This window comes from Chlamydotis macqueenii, chromosome 1 (assembly GCF_036417535.1).
Source record: "Chlamydotis macqueenii isolate bChlMac1 chromosome 1, bChlMac1.mat, whole genome shotgun sequence".
NCBI classification, from domain to species: domain Eukaryota; kingdom Metazoa; phylum Chordata; class Aves; order Otidiformes; family Otididae; genus Chlamydotis; species Chlamydotis macqueenii.
Genome location: NC_141556.1, coordinates 57,126,324 through 57,144,967, shown reverse-complemented (window position 1 = coordinate 57,144,967; position 18,644 = coordinate 57,126,324). Strand labels below are relative to the sequence as shown.

The 18,644-nt window shown below is 54.9% G+C and overlaps 1 protein-coding gene across 1 annotated transcript in view; it reads right to left on the bottom strand.

The window, feature by feature from the left end:
• Positions 1–1,694: 1,694 nt before the first annotated feature.
• CARD10 (caspase recruitment domain family member 10) overlaps positions 1,695–18,644 on the bottom strand; it is a 33,897-nt gene continuing 16,947 nt past the window's right edge. The window contains exons 8-29 of the mRNA XM_086745910.1: positions 18,420–18,534; positions 17,967–18,117; positions 15,536–15,754; positions 15,027–15,164; positions 14,380–14,705; positions 12,281–12,463; positions 11,799–11,954; positions 11,548–11,673; positions 11,187–11,381; positions 10,948–11,088; positions 10,050–10,168; positions 9,767–9,807; positions 8,969–9,086; positions 8,306–8,486; positions 7,369–7,492; positions 6,779–7,019; positions 6,412–6,481; positions 5,959–6,058; positions 5,326–5,484; positions 3,348–3,469; positions 2,746–2,861; positions 1,695–2,472 (exon numbers count right to left, since the gene is read on the bottom strand). Coding sequence (XP_086602036.1) covers positions 2,265–2,472; positions 2,746–2,861; positions 3,348–3,469; positions 5,326–5,484; positions 5,959–6,058; positions 6,412–6,481; positions 6,779–7,019; positions 7,369–7,492; positions 8,306–8,486; positions 8,969–9,086; positions 9,767–9,807; positions 10,050–10,168; positions 10,948–11,088; positions 11,187–11,381; positions 11,548–11,673; positions 11,799–11,954; positions 12,281–12,463; positions 14,380–14,705; positions 15,027–15,164; positions 15,536–15,754; positions 17,967–18,117; positions 18,420–18,534 — 3,349 coding nt within the window. The 3' untranslated portion in view covers positions 1,695–2,264. The remainder of the gene's footprint in view (positions 2,473–2,745; positions 2,862–3,347; positions 3,470–5,325; positions 5,485–5,958; positions 6,059–6,411; positions 6,482–6,778; positions 7,020–7,368; positions 7,493–8,305; positions 8,487–8,968; positions 9,087–9,766; positions 9,808–10,049; positions 10,169–10,947; positions 11,089–11,186; positions 11,382–11,547; positions 11,674–11,798; positions 11,955–12,280; positions 12,464–14,379; positions 14,706–15,026; positions 15,165–15,535; positions 15,755–17,966; positions 18,118–18,419; positions 18,535–18,644) is intronic.

Genomic DNA, 18,644 nt, shown 5'->3' with positions numbered 1-18,644 from the left:
ATTAATGTTTGCCTCAGAGCCCTCTGCCCTTCTTCTCATCCGTGTCCAGAACGAGTTGAAGCTGGATTTGGAAAGCCTGAGGGGAGACAAGAGGGATAAAGAGAAGGCCTGGGAGCAGGCCAGGCAGTGCCGGCCGCTGCTCAAGAGGGCTGGGTACTGCCCACCTGCCTCCCACCAACCTTGGTTTCCCTCCTGACAACACTGATGGCATAGGGAGGTGCTGGGGAACGTCTGTTTATTTGGGGAGAGTGGGATGGTAGCAGGTGCCAAGCTGGGAGCACAGCCTGACTGCCCAAAATGGAGGGGGCTGGGGATGGTTCCCAGTGCCTGAACAGGCAGGAGGAGTTGTCAAGCCCTCACGTGGATCATTTTCCCCAAGTACTCAAGCGCTACCTTTTTTCCCTACAAAGATGCAAGCTTTAATCTCCAAATCCATGCCAGGGTGGATGGGAGCTTGCTTTGGGACTTGTTTTCTCATCAGCTCAACAAAAGTCCCACTTTGTTTGCCTGCAGGGCAAGCACTTTCCCAGAGGGCTGGCTGTGCCGGGATGCTCCGAGATGCTCCGGCTGTATCCCTGGAGTGGATGTCATTTGGGAGCTTTCATCTGGAGCCATGTGTTACACCAATTCCCCCATCCCAGAAGCAGAGCTGCATTGCTCCAGGGCAGAGCTGGGACTATTGCTCTACATTTGAGTCACTGCAGGTTAAAATCTTTTCATTCTCTTTCCTCCTCCCCGCCCCTGTTCGCTCTCGTCCTCGTAAAAGACACAGGCAACTGGTTTAGAGCCTGAAATAACACCTCACAGGGGACCCGTGAAGATCAGCAAGTTAATCTTTGCTGAGAGCTTCAAAAGTGCATGGCACTAGCAGTGTCCTAATCGCAGGGGCGAGGAGGACGCTGAGAGGAGTTGACTTTCTGGGGCTGGTTGCCCATCTTCTCCCGTTGATCCCAGGAGCAGACAGCTCAGCCCTCTACGTGGCCTCGTGCCCCATGGAGCCTTACAGAGCCACAGACTCCATTTTTATCTTGTGTGCCACAGGAAAGATCATCTACCACTACAACCACCACCTCTCTGTGGCTCCGGTATCCTGGCACCCCTTTCCCATAGGAGGGCTGATAATGGTGATTGGTTGGGAATCAGGACTATGATAGGGTGGATGAGTATGGCTGCTGCTACCCAAACCCTCCATCTAACCTCTGCCAGGGTCTGAACCCACACTCAGCCTCATGTCAGGGTGAGAACAGACCCCATTGGAGGGGCAAGAGGACCCTCACTTTCCTGGCAGTGTGGCTGGGCTCAGTCTTGCTGTTGCCCCAGGAGGACACGGTAGCTGGCTTGTCACTTCACGATAACCAGGGCACAGTGCGGTGTGAAACTCTAGGGACCTCAGCCAGACACATCATGTGAGCTTTTCCCTGGCCTTCCCAGAGCAACCCGGCCAACATCAGCACTAGGGAGAGGCAAGGGACTGAAAAACAGGCAGCAAGCAGAAATGGGAAGCAGCTAGGTTTGTGGCATGCTCAACCTGTCCTCTCCCCACACCTCTTGCTGCCCTACAACAGCAAGAGCAGTGCTCCCTCCTTCCCCTGGAGGGCTGGGCAGTTGGGCCTCAGTTAGAGGAGAAAAATACCCCCTTGTGCATCACCCAAACCTTCCCAGTAACACACAAGCCCAGAGCCTGCCACCCGTTCCCATTATAAATGGTATTTAATTCTCCTTTATATGTGGTTTGCCAATAAAAGGCTTCATTAATAATTTACAAGCAATAAGGAGTACAGCTCCTATAAAACGAGGGTTTGTTGCAAGCTTAGTGTCATTCCAGCCGTGGCGGGGCGTTGGCACATGACCTGTGCTCCCTGCACTGTGGGGCCGGAGGCGAGGTAGACAGGGAAAGAGGGGACCCAGAGCACACAGTGCCACAGGGCAGGGGAAACGGAGGTGACAGGAGAAGAGCTTCAAATGTGTGTGAGAGATGCTCCTACACAGCTTGATCCCACACAGTTCCCCTACGTTCCCCATCCGGCAACCTGACCACGTACGAGAGTCAAGGGCAGCCCAAGATGATGGGAAGTAACCCACGAGGGTGGTTTCCACCATAACAGTGGAAGATGCCTCTCCAATCAAGTACAGAAAGCTCAGATAGGGGAGGCAGCACATGTTACTCCCCAGCTCTTGGTGGCCTCAAGGGGACAAGAAAGGCTACCCCTGGGGTACATCTCTTGGGGACGGTAGCTGGCAGTACCCACTCTGCTACCCCCAGCTCAGTCGTCGCCCTCCTCGATCCACAGTGGGCGGGTTTGCTCCTGGAAGATGCATCCCCGCACCACCTTGGGCAGTTCCTCGGCGTGGCTCCAGGCGTGGGGCTCCACGCGGGCCCAGGAGCACGGCAGAGTGTGGAGAGCCTGCTCCACACTGCGGCACATCTTCAGCACCTCCGAGTCCCGCTGGCCTGCCTTCCCCAGCAAGCCCCTGTGGAAAACACAGGGACAAGTGTTACCCTTGACGTAGAGAGACAGGGTGGCAAAAACATCCAGGAACTCCTTCACACATACACAAAGCCAATCTTGCTGCCCTTTTCCCCCTCACAGCGACAAACCCCAACACACACACACACACCAAGTGTTCTCACCCCCATCCTTGTTTCTCCCTCTGAACAGAGACAAGAGCTTCTCTCTCCTCCCGCAACAGGATGACACCCTCTCGTGCCTCTCTCTCCTCCCATGCCACTTTGTCTTTTCCTACCTGAGTCCTCTAACGTTCTTCTCAGTGACCTCGACATGGATAACGATGGGGTATATTTCACTTTTAATTAGATCCCTCACACTCTGAACTCCCAGCTCTAGCAGGCAGTGTTTATTCTGGAAGGGAAATTGAATAGATTTACTGATTTAAATGGAGAAAAAATAACCCCAGCCCCTGACAGTTACATTAAATCAAACCCCATACTGTGAAATATCATTGCTTTTCCAATAGTAATTCCATTAAACATGGGATTTACAGACAGCGCCAAGAGGAAAGGGGTGAATTAAAGAGCAGGGTCACCCACTCCATCACTGCCAACCCAACCCAAGAGCCCACTGGACCCCTCGCTCAGCCACAGCCCATCTTCGCATCCCCTTTGTCATCATTGTCACCCCCAGCCCCACATCCCTCCATCTGCTCTGAGCAGGGCTGTTGCCGCTTTGGTGAAGATGAGAATGCGAGAGCACCCACCAAGCAAGCAGCTCCTCCTCTATCACCACAGCACCCGCCTCCTTCCCCAGCTCAGCTGTTCCTTCCTCTCCTCCAGTCTGAAGGGGGTGCCCTATCCTGGCCCTCTCTCCTCCCAACAAACAGGTCAGCACCTTCTCCATTGCCTCCCGGATCATGCGGATTCGCCCGCTCTCCCTCTGGTCCTGGAGGGCAGTTCTAGACACAGGGTGCTCCTGAGTGTGGGTTGCACTGGGATCCCCTTCCGCCAGCTTCTCTGTGAGCCGAGAGGAGAGATATGAAAAGGGAGATGTCAGTTCCTTCTACCTCTTGCACGTACTTTCTACCTCCGATCCTGCACGTTTGCTGCCGCACTGATGCTAATCAAGTTTGGTGTTTATGGATTCTGGAGAGCAAGTCTAATTATACAACATTACACATTGGCATGGATCTCCTGCAGCTTTCTGCGTACAGAACAAGCAAGATATCACAGCTGAAGATATCTTGCAGGGCAAAAACAGCACTTGCGTTGCAGTACCACAGCAGCCTAAGCCAGCTCACAGCCATTATCCCCCCCCATCCCCACTGCCACCCGGTCCCACATTCTCTGTATCAGAGTATGGCAAGAAAATAATCACTTTATTTTGCCAGGTAGGTTTTCTGCAGCATTTGTGAGCTGTATGGGCTCGAAGATGGCTCCAGTGACCAGCAGGGCTGGAAAAGCAAGAGAGGGGTGCATCTTGGTGTGGGAGGAAGATGGGGGGCAAGTTGAACCTCCTTTTGTGGGTGGCAACCTGAGCCACCTGCCCCTGCTCCGAGGGAGGAGGACAGCACCCAACAGCCAAGCCAACACCAGGCAGGAGAGCAGCAGAGAGGTGATGCTGAGACAGAGAACTGGGGGCAGAGCTGGCAGGACAGCGAGGTCTGGCGTGGTCAAAGCAATGACTGCCAGGTGCCCCTGGTAACCCTCAGCAGAAGACAAGATAATGCACACACAGAGACCTCACTTGGAAGCCACAGACCCTGCAGCCCAGTGTGGCTGAAGCTGACTGTGCTGCCCTAGGCAGCTGCCACTGAAACATGAGCAGGGAACCTAACAAGGCTTTTGGGAGCTGCTCAGCCCAAAGACAGAAATAAAGTGATGTATTTAGGAAACGGCACATTTGGACTTGGATCCAGAGCACGCTCCAGCTCGCCCAAGCCCCAGGCTGGCTGGGCATCCTCTGCTACCTCTGCCTGGTGGCACAGGTACTTCCCAGGTAAAGCTGGATCCCGCAAAGCCACCTGGAACAGAGTTTCTGTCCTCGGTGTAAAGTCCCCAACTGCAGTAATGGTTTCGAAGCATGTCCCCATGCAATGTGAGAAGGACCCTGCAGAGGGCTCAGTAGGGCAGGATATATGGCCAACTCACTCAGATAAGGAGCCTGGCGACCAAAATTTGCAGAGCAAATTTGCTTCTTCAGCAAACCAGAGATCTTTCACTACCTCCATCACCACTCCCTCCCACCAAAAAAAAAATATACCAACTTATTTTTCAGTCCTGCAGTAGCTGGCAAAGGGAGAACTCAAAACAAAGTGAAAGGAGAGATGAAGAATGGAGGAGGAAAAAGGAAAGAAGGAGTTGTCCTCTGCAAAAAATTCTTAGGGGAGAAAAGTCCTTTCCCCAGCCGCCTCTGCAGCAGTGTGTCAGCTTCACACTGCTGGCGGAAGGGAGAGGATGACAGCACTAAGAATGGATCCTCTTGTCCCTGAGGAGGAAGAGCCGATATGAAATCAACCTGCAGATCCCACTTCAGCCAGGGGCTTCACCTCTGGGAAAAGCCACCCAGAGCAGCAAGGCAATGCCATTGCCACACAGTCATGGGAAGAGAGAGGATCCCCATGCCCCAGAAGACCAGAAGGGTCTCATATTTCCAGGACTAAGAGCACCTCTTCCCTGAATTGGACTGATCAAGGCCTTCGCAGAAAGGATCTCCTTGAGCAACACCTTAGCTTCCCACCGTATGGCTAAGACGTGGCAGGAAGTAAAAGGGGAAAGAAGCCTTGGGAAGTAGGAGACTTGTGTGCTTTACCTCACTCAGCCACAGGCTCCTAAGACAGCCTTGGACATGTCAACCACTCATTGCTGCCTACCTGCTGGGCACACATGGAAGTCTAGGCGAGAGGTGGGCAAGTCTAGCAGGTTCCTGATGAGCCGTGGTGCAATGCAGTTAGGTGACAGCACGACAGGACGGTGTGTCTTGACCACCACAGGGCGCACCAGGCTGTAAGGCTTCAGGCTCATGTCTGGATCTGGAAGACAGAAATGAAGAAGAGAAAGACAAAGGTGAGAATATGAGAGACAAGGGTGCCATTAGTCCAGAGACCATCCTGTTCTTCCTGTACCATTCCCTCATCCTGACTCATGGAGGCATCTACCAACCATCTTATGTTCCAGGAGAGATCCTACCCTGGTTAAAACACTCACCCACAGGCAGATACCCTGGCTGTAGCCCCTTTTGCACATTTCCTGGGACTCCCTTGAGTTACATACCAGTTTATTCTCCACAAAAAGTTAGATGACCCCCAAGAATCACAGAAGCAATGGCAAGCCCCGTAACACCTAGGAAAAGGAGCACAGGCTTCCCAAAATCCCATTATCACGGTTATAAAAGAGATCTTGGGTAAAGAGACTGAGGCATCCCAGATACCAATGTTCCTTCACTGCCCATAGGGGATGACTGGGTCTCCAAGGGTGATGGGGCAGGTGCAAGTGTAACAGCTCACCTGAGCAGGGGTCCAGCCACAGCTGCTGAGGGGGCTGCTCTGAGCCTCTCTGCGGTTTGGATTTCACCAGGCGCAGCTGGTCCAAGGCTCGTTTCTTTAGCTGAGGAGAAAGGGAGGGCAATAAGGCTGAGAGCATAGACCATTTCACACACGCACGCACACAGAGCTGCCTGCAAAACACCCGCTGGGAAAGCAGACAGACCACACATACAAAAAGCATGGGACCGGGTCTGCCACCCATCAGGTTCAGTCTGGAAAGTGGGGAGGGGGTAGGAAAGCAGCCACAGAGCAGTAACACTGCCTGGGCTATAAGCCCCTGCCCTGCTTTGCTAACCCAGCTGTCACCGCTATATGAGTTGGTTTACCAACAGAGCAGGGCAGCTCATGTGCCAAGGTGGTGGGGTGGCCATAGGCACACATACACAGCTCTCATTTCTGGCTTCTTCGGCTTACCTTGTTTCTGTGGCCCCTCTGCTGCCCAGGCACCTGGGCCTTCTCCTGGATCTTCAAAAGCTGGTGAGCCCTGAAAAGACAGAGAGATTTCACTCAAGCAACTCTAGAGCCCCCAGGGAGCACAGCCTGCTGTGACCCTCTTTGCCAAACACCACAGAGACCTGCTGAAATGTAAGCATATCAAAGCCCTCACTCAGCCTGACAGTTTCTCAAGGGCACCCAAACACTACCTCATTGGTCCCCCATACGAGGCTTGGGCAGCCCATACTATCAAGAGGCCAGCACGCATCTCTCAGGACTACTAAGGGGATGGTCACCCCAGAGAAATGGGGCAGGTACCCTCTGCCTTCCTCCTCATCCTCGTTACCTGCTGTAGCTGGGCACTGTCCCCTTGTCCAGGTCCCGCATGGTCAAGGGATCAACGCGAGAACAGTACCACTCCAGCCGCCCTTTGTGCATGGTGTCCGTGACGTGGAGGATCTCCCGACACTTGACGCAGAGTGCATAAGGGTCTGACGGCTCCAGGAGGGATAGGTTAGTGCGTACATAGAATGAGTCTCCAGAAGACTTCTTCCCTTCTTCTATAGCTTCCCGCAGAGGCTGGTATCCTAAAGCAGGAGATACAGGTCACTGGTGGGGACACAGGAGACAACCATTACCACAAGATAGGCAAGTCCCCAGCACAGCTGTGATGCTACAGATCAGGGTGGGGGGTGCAGAGGAGGCAAACAGACAGAAGGTCTGTACCTCCATCCTGTAACTCAGAGGATGCACATGTCACACCAGACAGGGAAAGCTACTGGAGCTACGGCCAACCCCTGTGTCACACATGGTGGCCTAGGACCAAACAGCAGAGGAGAGAGAATAACTGAGGTTCACCTCCAAGGCTGGGTGGAGAGTGTGGAAAAGGAGGCAAAGAGCTCAAGATCAAAGGAGACCCAGCTGCCAGGGTCTTACCTTCCAGGTCCAGCTGAAAAACAAGACTGGAGGGCTCATCCCAGTGCAGCAGGCTCAGGTAGGCGACCTCCCGTGTGCAGTTCTCCAGGGAAAGCACCTCTTCCTTCAGCGACGGCACCCTCAGCTAGCAAGGACCCGATGCTGTTAGACCTAGGGACTGGAAGAGCAGGCTCCCCCCCAGCTCCCTCACAGATGCTACAGAGCAAAGCAGGCCCAGCGAAAGCTCTACCCAAGAACAGGCAACCTCAGTCTGCCTCTGATTCCCTCCTCTGCCTCCAAAATACCTGCTGCCAGCCACCACCCAGTCTGGATGCCGGGCTGCTGTGAAAGCAAACGTGTGTGCATGAACACGTGGGAGTGGGAAAGCTGGTTTATTTTCAGTTACAGGTGGAATATTAATTCAAGCAGCGTAGCTGTATTTCAAGTGGTGTCATTCTTGCCAAAACAAATGCCCTTCCCTCCCTCCAGGAGCTTTCTTCAGAGCAATTATTCTCTATAGCTCAGGAAGGTCACAAAGATCTGAGAAATCTCGCTCCAGAATTGATCGCTTTGCAACGGACATGTGCAGGATGCAAACTGCTCTGATATACTACAAGGTGACAGACCACTCCAGGGACATAAAGCCAAATTGCCATCATAACCTGCATGACTCCTTTTTGTTTCTCCCTTCCCACAGCTGAAGAAAGTGTTTCAGAAGGTCTCAGCATTTTTACACAGGGTGTAAAAATGTTCGCTGGAGTACACTGGAGTGCCATGAGACGTGAGGGGTGTTTGTGCTGCATAAAGCTATGGGCAGGGAGCAGTCCTGGGAAACAAGAGAAATGGAGGTGGACTTCAAGCTGGGTAGAGGTCAGCTTGCAGTGGGGATCACTCCACACTCCTTGCATCATCCCAGAGGCCTTGCAAACCCACAAATCAAGCCCATTCCCGGACTCACCTCAATGAGCCGGCACCCTTCCCTCAGTCCTGCATCCTCGACCCGCGAGCCTGGCTTGACCCACTGGACGTAAATCCCTGTCTTGTTCCCTCCAAGGATGGAGATGTCTGCTCCAAGCCTCTTCTCCTGGGCTGAGTAGCTGCTGGGGTGACCCATGCTAGTGAGCTGCACCACCACTGACCTAGCAAGGAGAAACGCCAAGTCCAGCAACTGAAGTTTGCTGCCTTTTCTAAGAACTGGTCTCTCACGCCTTGAGCCCGGCTACAGGGTGTTTATTGTACTGAGCACTGTGGTACAGAGCTCACGATTCACAGCCATCACCAGGGCGCACACACAGAGCTCATGAATGCCCACAACCCATTCCACCCCACCAGCCCCAACACCAAAGCCAGCTGGGCTCCCCCAGTCCTGTCCCTACCTAGGCAGACATGTGTCCAGCCCAGATCAACATATCCACCCCTGCCATAACATACGTCACAGCACAAAAAACTGGAGTCCTGCTAGCAAACAGGATCTTAATTTCTCTCCTCTCCCACTAGCGAGAAAGGGCTCGCAAGGCGGGGAGGCAGAAAGGAAGGGTCTCCCAAGCGTGGTCCCCCAGCACCACGAAACATCGCCCCGCGAAGCCAGCTCAGAGTGCCTAGCTCAGAGAGCAGCAATCACCTTCTTGTGACCTCCTCGCGGCTGGGAAGTGTGGACAAGCAGATCTCTGACTTCACCCTGGTGTAGGTGCTGGAAGAAGAGGAGAAGGCCCCAAGCGAGGCACTAGCAAAACCGCTGCCTACGAAAGAGAGCAAGAGGGAGAGAGAGGGCACATCACCTCTCCGAGTGCTGCAGGGAGCTCACGTTCTCAGGGTGGCAAGGGTCTGTCACCCCCCTCCTGGGTATTTTCTAACATCTGACTGGGAAATTGAGGCTGTGGGGAGCCTTTGAGTCATCACCAGCCTGGAGAGTTTCCCATGTCCCCTCAGAACAAGTAAATCTTCACTCCCTTCAACTGCATTTTGGTCAGAAGGCAGCAGCAGCCAGGGCCACCTGGATGGGCCTGGAGATTAGCCACCTACCACAGGACCTGCCAGCACCAGGGGCTCCACTCCAGGGGATTTACAACCCATCATCCAGAACAAGTAAAACCCCAGGGTGAAGGCATTTCTTCCTTCTGTTACCTGCTCCTCCAACTCCACCTCAAGTTCTCCATCAACGCAGCTCTCCATGAATTAAACAGAGCTGATGTGAATAGCTACTTGCTCTGCAGAGGAAAAGCCAGCTTTTTCAGCTGCTGTGCCTGGCATAGTAGCAGGCAGGACACATGGTTCATAGCACCCTGCTATGTGTGCAGAGCCCTCAAAATGAGCTGCACAAACTAAAGGCGTGAGGGAGGGTCAGTTGTCCACCCCTCTTCCCCATAGCCACCACTTATTTTCAGTTAAGCCCTTTTGGGGAAAGCCCCCAACCTGGTACCTGTTGCATCTTCAATGCTGCTAAAGGAGCCGCAGGACAAGCTACAAAGGAGACACAAAGGTGAGCTGTGAGGCAGCAGCTTTTCCAAAGCCTGTTTGCATCCCATTCTCAACACCATCCCCATAGTCTTCCCCCACCCTCCCAGCCAGCATGCAGCTCCTAGCCAGCCTTCCCACTCTCAGTCCCCACTCCAGGTTCCCTCCCTTCCCCTGCCAGCCTGCTCTCCCTGGCCCCCACAACCCCCACAGAGGAGACACAGCCTCCAGCAGCCTCCAGTAATCACCTTTTGTGATAGGGCATGCACCTATCTTCCCGCTGCCGACGGAGGATGGAGCCGATGCAAGGAGGGAAAGGGAAGGTAGAAAGGCGGTTGATGTCCTTCTCACTGTCGGGAGTCACCTCCTTGGGCAGAGTGAGAGAGAGATACTTGCTAACACCAACACCCAGTACCACCTCTCCCCTCCCTCTGGGCTGGGTGGCAAAGAGCTCCTAGGGTACCACGTGTCTCTTCAGGGATTATCCACATCCCTCCAAACACCCAAGCGCACCTTGTTTTCCCAAGAAGAGAGCATGGATGGAGATGCATGACACTGCATCCCCATCCTTTTACAATGTACAAGCTATGGGAGTAGTAGCAGATGAAGGGAATATCCAACCTTGCCATTGAATCCCACTTTTAGCCCCCGCACACCCAGAGGTGTGAGTAACCTGTAGGGCTACCCAGTTTAGGGTCCTCTAGGATGAGCGCTCAAAGAGTCAAAGGGAAATTGGTAAGAACTTGACTCCATCAAAAACAATATGATGCTACTACAGGATTCAAAAGAGCTGGGATTTCTCCCCCAGCATGTGTAGATTGAACAGGTTTTGGGGAAAGATAACATCTTATCCTGGGCTGTTGATCTCTAGGGTGTCATATGGGATGAAGAGTTTAGCTTGCCTCTCTTTCCCACCCAGCTGAGTGCTACATGCTTTGGTGCAGCATTGGCTGGTTTGTCACAGACGGAGGGAAGAAAGCTTCACATCTGGGATTTGCTCCCACATTACACACTGCCCCATGTCCAGTCTTCCACCAAGTCACAGCCCCACGATGAGCCCACTCTAGTGACTCTGTGCCCTCCTTGAGTAGCGTGGGTCCCCATTGCCCTCAGCTGAGGGTCAGCCTCTCCTGGTCAAGCACTCACCATGCTCTGAATGGCTGAATCTCCTGGGATCGCAGAAACCCCCAGCACATCCACATGTCCAGTGGCAAAGCTGGTAGGGTTGTCTATGAGGCTCCAGGTGCTGCTGAGGTTGGAGCAGAGGGAGTAGGAAGAGCTGCACATCTGGGAGAGAAGGGACTCCATCATCCCACTGCATCCCCCAGAAATCAGTCCTGATCCATCTGCATTCTCTGTTGTCCCTTCTTTCTAGCCACCCTCACCTTGCCCAGGCTGTGGCTGCCTTGGCACCGCTGGAGCTGTGCCTCCAGCGTGCTGTTCAGCCCTTCTGCTTGGCTCAGCTTGCTTAGGAGCTCGTCCCTCTCCTCCTCGAGGGCCCGCACGCGTTTGCGGTACTGATCCTTCTCAATCAAGCTCTGGGAGTACTGTAGCTGTACCCCATCGCGGCTCTGGATTGCCTGCAAGGAGCCAGGCTGAGAGTGAGAAAAGACAGAGAACTGCACTACTAATCCCCGCCTCCCACCCTGGCATGGATGGCGAAGAGCCACTGGGGAAGTGGGGGGGTGTCCAGAGCAGAGACAAAAGCTAGGAGGTGGAGAACTGGGGTGGGGGAGAGCAATTCACCTGGTCCCGCTCTTTTTCAATCTCCTCCAACTGCAGCAGCACCGTGTTCATACGATGTTTGTAGAGATCACAGTCCTTCTGCAGTGTCCGGTATTTCAGCTGCAGATCTTCCACCTCCTGGAGGTACTGGCAACAGCAAGCAGTGAGCATTAGCCCTCCTGGAAGTAACTTCTGTGGCTTCCCAGCCACCTCCCTCCCTCTCCTCTTCTCCAGGCCCTGCTCAGGGATTCGGGTGGTGATGGATGCTCTACCTTATCCCTCAGCTCTTCAGCCCATTGCAGCTCGTTCTGCAGGGAATTGAGTTTCTGGCAGAGATCCTGCCGGTCGTCTTGGGCTTCCTTCCAGTCATGCTCCAGGATGTCCAGCAGGATTTGCTCAGAGCCTGGCACTGGGCCCTCGCCAGGTGTCTAGGAGGTGAGAGGGTGCTGTCACTGCACCACCAAGGGAGCACCAGACCAGGGCAGTAACAGGCAGACTGGCACAACTGCCATCATCACTCCTGTGTGCTCCAAGGCACAAAAGTCACACTTGTGAGCACATCCAAGAGTCGCAAAGCTGGAAACAAGGACCCATCACTGCCCAGACTCAGAAGCAACAGCAGCCACCACAGCCAAGCGATATGCTCAGAGGAAGGAACAGTGATTTCCCTCATTTTTCCAAGTCCCATGTCACCAGCACTTGGGGTCCACCAGGATAAGAGGTGACCTGGAGCTTGCCCTGCCCCGTCAGGTACCTGCAACATGCCCTGCAGCTCCTGCAGTGACGCCGTGAGCCGCTGGTTCTCAGCCCGCAGCTCAGACACGGCGTCAGGCTGGCCCCGCTCCTCTGCCTCTCGCTGGGGTGGTACAGATGCCTGTTTCCGCAGCAGGCTGCACTCCTCCTCTAGGCTGGTCACTTTGCATTTCAGCTGGTCCACCTACAACCCAAGGAAGAAATATAGCCTGACACACACGGCCCTGCATCTCTGCCTTAGTGGGAGAGTGAAGCAAAGAGGATGCTGGTCAGAAAAAGGGTCTGGAGGTGAGGAAAGCAAGGGCCGGGCAACCACGTGAAGGACTATGCTACTGTTGGGCCAACCTTAGCACAGCTGCACACAAAAGCTTTTCCCTTCAGGGCAAAGGAGGAAGATGCAGTTGCGTAAGCACATTCAGCCTCAGGATCCTCTCTTGGTGCCACAACTTTCTTGCTACCTTCGGACATCCTCAGTGCAGCTGGCCCTGGCCACCGGTGGACCAGGGATCTCTGGTGCACTGCCAGCACCAGCAGCTGTGAGTCTCTCAAAGGCTTCCCGATTTCTATAATAGCTGAGAAACAAGTTTATAGCAGAAAAATCTACTGGAGGCTATTTGTTGTGGGGAGGCCACCTCTCGCCTAGGAAGCATTTGAGGCTCAACCCACTGGAGGCTGCAGGGTACCACAGACGCATCATCACACCCTGGCCTGCTCTCACACTCCCCCACCAGAGCAACACTGGGGACAGGGGAGGTCAGTTATTTTTAGGAGTAAGGGAAGTCCTCATACACCCATAACGACTGATGAGGTTGATCAGAGAACAACAGCTTCACATCCAGCTAAGGCTTTGAGAGCAAACTGGGCAGAGGAAACCTATCAAAGCCACTAAGCACTAAGCAGCACTGCCAAAATCGCCAAGGAGGGAGTCGGCAACTGGATTACTTCTGCAAATCTACCCAAAAGACCTTGAATGACTTTTGGGGATCAGTCACTTCTGGACCCTGGAGCCAGGAGGAGAAGGCAGGCTGGGACCTGGTGGCCCATCCTGCTTCCAGAGGGATTTCTCCACCCCACAGTCACTCACAAACAATTCACTTCCCTGCTCAGAGGAGGCCCAGGGGAGCTGGTATCAGCAAGAATACTGGATAAAAGGTAGGGGAAGATCCCAGGGCTGGCAGAGCAGGATGAAGAACGTAAGGTAACTGTGGGGCTGCGTGTGAGGTCCAGGCCCAGACTGGTAGGGGGAATGCCAGGAGGCAGCGGAGCACCAAGGAAATGGGGTTATTAATTGGTTTAAGGTAGGGCTGTCCTTGCCCAGGCAGGAAATGGGCGCGTGTTTGCTGGAGGTGAGAGCTTGGCAGCTGGAGTACAGTGTCACAAATTCCTTCAGGTATGCAGCATGAGTCTCCCAGACGTCATGAGAGAGACGAGGAGGTGGTGGGGAGCCGCAGCAGAGGGGAGGGAGTCTGGGCCAAAACACTCTTACGAGCGGTGAGGCAGGCTGGGCAGCTCCAGGCTGCACATGCACCCAGCACCCCAAGTGCAGGTGGCTGCACAGCCACCATCCACACTAGAAAGAGGAAAACGCAAGCCCTTTCCAGGGGAAGGAGTAAATACAAACACTCAGCTTGACAGAACTGACTGCCTGCTGTGTGCCTGTGCTGCCCGAACACAGCGCAGGTGCCCATCAGCAAAGCAGGCAGCGCAGGGCAGCAAGCACATGCAGGAGCAGACGGAGTCGTGGGTACCGACAGCCAGGCTAAGAGCCAAGAGACGCTGGGAACGACATCGCTCTGACAGCTCCTCCAAGGAGCTGGTTCTAGCTCCATTAGGTGATGTACCTACAGGAGGAGCTGGTGATGTACCTCTAGCTGCCCCACGGTGCAGTGGTGAGCTTCCTGCGCCATGCGCACAACTTGGTCACTCTGCAGGGCATGTTCTGCCTCAAGAGCTGGGGCACATGCCCCGACACACGTCCCACCTGCCATCAGCTCCTTCATGCTCATGGGTGACCACGCATAGATATCCATGCACATCCCCCTCAACTGTCAGACCCCCACCACCTCCCACCACCAACCCTCGTGCTCCTTGCGGCCATACCACCAGCTGTAGGTCCCGGCTCCGCAGCACAGCCATGTTCTTTTCCTCACAGAGCTGCGCGTAGCGCATGGCCATCATGTAGTTCTCGTCCTTCAGCCTCAGCAGCTCCACGCTGTTGGAGTCCCACTCCTCTCTCAGCCGCCGGCAACGCTCCTGCACCTTCAGGAGCTCCTGCAACTGCTGCTGCAGCTGGGCCTGCTCTTGCTCCAATGCCTGGTTTTTCACCTGGAGCTGGTGCTCCTTCAGCAGGTGCTCCTTCCGCTGAGCCCTCACCTTCTTCACCTCCATCATCAGGAACTGAGTTAATCCCTCAGGGCCTTCCTCATCTGGAGGGAGACAAAGGAGAATCAGGTTCTGGCTGCTATGTTAGGGGTAACCCCAAAAAAAGCAACCCAACGCTCTGTTTTCCATCAAGGGGTGCCAAGCTCTTCTGTGGGCTTGCAGCCGTTCTTGTTCCAGCCTTACGGCACCACGGCCCATCACACACGTACATATGGCCCCCTCCCTTCCAGATGCGGAGCACAGAGCTGTCGAGGTTCCTCGCACTCAGGTAACATGGACCAGGGCTTTATACATGCACATGCACAGATTTCTGGCCCTTCCCATGCAAGCAGCAGCTGAAGGGAGGACGGAGCACCTGCCCCTACCCAGGATCATAGAGCAGCGCTGGGCTGGCTCCTTCCCCGTCAGGCGGGTGTAGTGCTCTGGGTAGTAAAACTCTAAAGACTCCAGGAAGGCTTCGTAGCCTCGCTTCCCACGGCGCCGGAGGATGTCCATCAGGTAACCTGGAAGAAGGGATAAAGAGCTAGGATGAATTCCTTGCAAACCAGAGAGAAAAGAGCATAGACCAGCTTCATGATACGAAATAACATCTCCACCAGTTCTGCTTCCATTCACAAGAACGGGAATGGCTGGAGGAGGGAATGGGGTGGAGCACTGCCTTCATCTACGTGCACCCAGAGGGGAGGCCCACAGAAGATGAGAGGGACGTCCGGCTGCAGAGCATCTCAGAGAACAACAAAGCCGGGGTAGCAGTTTAGTGGGAAGAACCGAAAGGCCACAACACCACATGCTGTGTAGCACCCACTATGTGTCAAAACCAGGTTGTCCCCCACAAACCAGGCCTATCTAAGTGCAAGTCTGTGCTTCTTCCCACCTGTCTGGTTGCTTTTGCAAGGGAACCGGCATGAATTCAGCACCTCCTCCTCATCCTGCTCATCTATCACGCGGCACTGGCGCAGGTATGGGGTGAGCTTTGCAGGGTTGAGGGAGCGGGTCAGCTGGTGCCGTGCACTCTCAATCTTCTCCCAGATGGTGTCTTCTTCCTCCTCCTGCTCTGAGAGGCTGCAGGCTTGGAGAGAGGCATTCTCCAGGGCTGGGAGGATAAAAGGAAAAAGAAGGTCTGAGGAAAGATAGAGGAGCACAGGGTAAAAGGCATGAGTAGGCATGGGAGAACATGAGCTGAGGTATGATCCTGCAAATGATTCGGTAGTCTTACAAATGGGACTCAGATACATCAGAAGCCATTTTACATACAAATCAGTCCAGCAGGATCTTGAGTGTCCACCCAGGGCCTTAGATATGCAGGAGGCAGAAGGCAGTGGTGCAAAAGGAGTTAGAAGCATATACAGCAGGAAGTCTAAAGAAGATGTCATCTTCATCCCTGAAGCACACCCGACCACTACACATCAATCCCTTTTTGTCCATCCTTGAGAACAAGAAACTCTCAGGACCAAGAGTTTTCACAGCCTGGGATATGCCTCTCGTATTGGGGTTGGAGAGGAGGGTTTCCCTGGGCATCCCTTTGCCCAGTGCATGCCCCAAGTGCCAGTGACCAAACTGAAGTTCTCAAGGGCACTGTCCCACCAAGCACCTTGGCTACAGGTACTGGAGCCAAAGGGGAATCGCAGAAGCATACCTTCCACACATCAGTGTGGAGCCCTGGAAATCTGTAGCAACAAGGCAATCCCTCTGTCAACCAAATAAAGCAAGAGGGACTCCCTGAAGTCAGTCACTGAAAACCCTTAAGAGCAGTTAAGTCCTGCGGGCTGTGATAGAGCAGGTATGTGCAAGGAGTTCTCTTCCCAGTTGGGTATCAACTCAACCAGTATATCTATTTTCAAATAAAGCCTGCTTCAGAGGCCAGCACAAACCGTTTTAGCTGGCAAAGCAAAGCGCAGCAAAGATCTTACAAAACTGAAAAGCCATCCCTCCTCCCCAGCATGCATGATTACTTGCTGCTCTGGTGCTGGCATCAAGTCCAGCTTTCCTACCCCCACCACACAAACATCCCCAGGAGCAGCATAGAGGTTCACGCTGCACGAAGGCAGAGGGAAGGAAATCTCCCACTTTTTTTTTCCTCTTTTCTTTGAGGTTGTTGTTGTTGTTGTCGTTTCATGTGGTGAGAATGGTATCACACTATTTCAGACAGCCAACTGGCATGGTAAGGAGGATGGCTGAGAGAGCTGTGCAGAATATGGGAGGCTCAGGCTCTGCTGGATGGAAGATAACAGGAAGAGAGAATTGTTGAACCCACAAAAGATACTCAAGCCTCTGATTTCCAGCATGAAAGGGCTTAGGAGCCTAAATACCGATACAGATCTGGATTGTCCTAGGTTGAAGAAAGAAGAAAAAAAAAAAAAAACAACAAACTGCGTCTCTTGCAGAAACTGAACTCTCCCGTTTGGGACAGGCTCGCTTCCCACAGGGACACAGAGTACGCAGCAAGTGGGACGCAACAGCAGGTCGCAGAAGGTGCGCTTTTTTGAGCTTCGCTCCTCGGCGGCGGATTTATGCCTTTAAATCCGAGTGTTTCGCCCAGAAACCCAAACCGGCTGTGCAAGCAGCGCCCGGCTTCTCAGCAGGCAGGCTCAGCGGGGTTGGGGGGGGGGAGTCTGGGAGCCGGTACCCCTTCTCCCGCCCAGCGCAGCCCCTCCAGGCTGCCGGATAGGATTGAAAGGGGGATGGGGGGAACGGGGAGGAGGCGGGGGAGGCAGCGCTTCCCCTTTCGCCCAGCGCGAAGGCGCTCTTCGAGGAACAGCGAGCCGCAGGCCGAACATGAGGAAGCTGGCTGGGAGAGAGGAGGAGAAGAGGAGGAGGAGAGGAGCAAAGACCACCCCCCCCCCCCCCCCCCCCCGCCCCACCAAAGCCCAGGTCCCCGGGCCTTTCCGAGGCTGCTGCAGCAGCCTCGGGCGAGTCACAACGGGACTGTACCGGCCCCGAGGACTCCGCAAAGCGCCAGGAGAAACACCCCCATCCCCCGCTCCCGGCCCGGGGGCTCGCCCCTTACCCGCCATCCCCGCCGCCGGGCGGGCTGCGCCCCGCACCGCACCGCACCGCTCCGCCGCCGCCCGCCCCGGCAGGTGTGTCTGCAGCGCTCTCCCCACCCCGCCGCACCTTCCCTCCCTCTCTCCCTCCCTCCTCCAGCCGGTTGGGAGGGAACCGGCAACCCCCCGGGCAATGGAGAGCGCAGCCCAACCCAAAGCAGCCCTGCCCTGCCCGCCCCCGGGGGTCGCGGTGGGGACTCACCTCCCCGCCCACCACCTCGGCCTCTCCCGGTTTCTCAGACCCCTCCGGTTGCCCCTCACCTGGGCGAGACGGGTCTGGAGTTTTTCTCAGGTCTGTGTCTCCCTGTCCTTTTTTTTTTTTTTCTCCTCCCAGCCCCGGGCCGGAGCTGCTCTCCGGAAGGATGTGGCTTCGCCAGCCGCTTCTCTTCCGAAACGCAGCCGGCTTCACCTCCTGCCACACCGGGGGAGGGGGAAAGGGGGTGCCCCGCTTGGCCTCCCCAGCTCAGCCTGGGGAGAAGAGGTGCATAAGGAGGAGCTTTTTTTTGGCTCAAGGGCTCCAGAAAAGGTAGCCTGGCCGCCCTAGGTGTTTTCTCCCAGACAAGGGGAGAAAATAAGGGTGGTGGCAAAAAAAAAAAAAGCCCGATCCAGGCCAAGAACAGGTCCCACAGGCATAATTTTGTCCCTCAGTAGTGCCCGTGGGTGGACCTGGGCGTGGAGGCACCCCCGGCGGGGGGCAGCGTGGCTGAGCCGTACCCCAGGGCACGCAGGGGCTCGCAGCAGCCGTCCTGACCCAGCGCTGAGTCCCCTGGCCCTGGAGGCAGATGCCGGGAAGCCTTCCTTCTCCTCCTCCTCCTCGTCCCCCACTGGCCTATGCAATCACAGGAGTGGATCTGTCTGTCCACGCAACATCCCAAAGAGCCTGCACAGGGTAACTTCCATCCTTGCCGTGTACCCAGTTGCCCAAATCTGTGCGTGCCA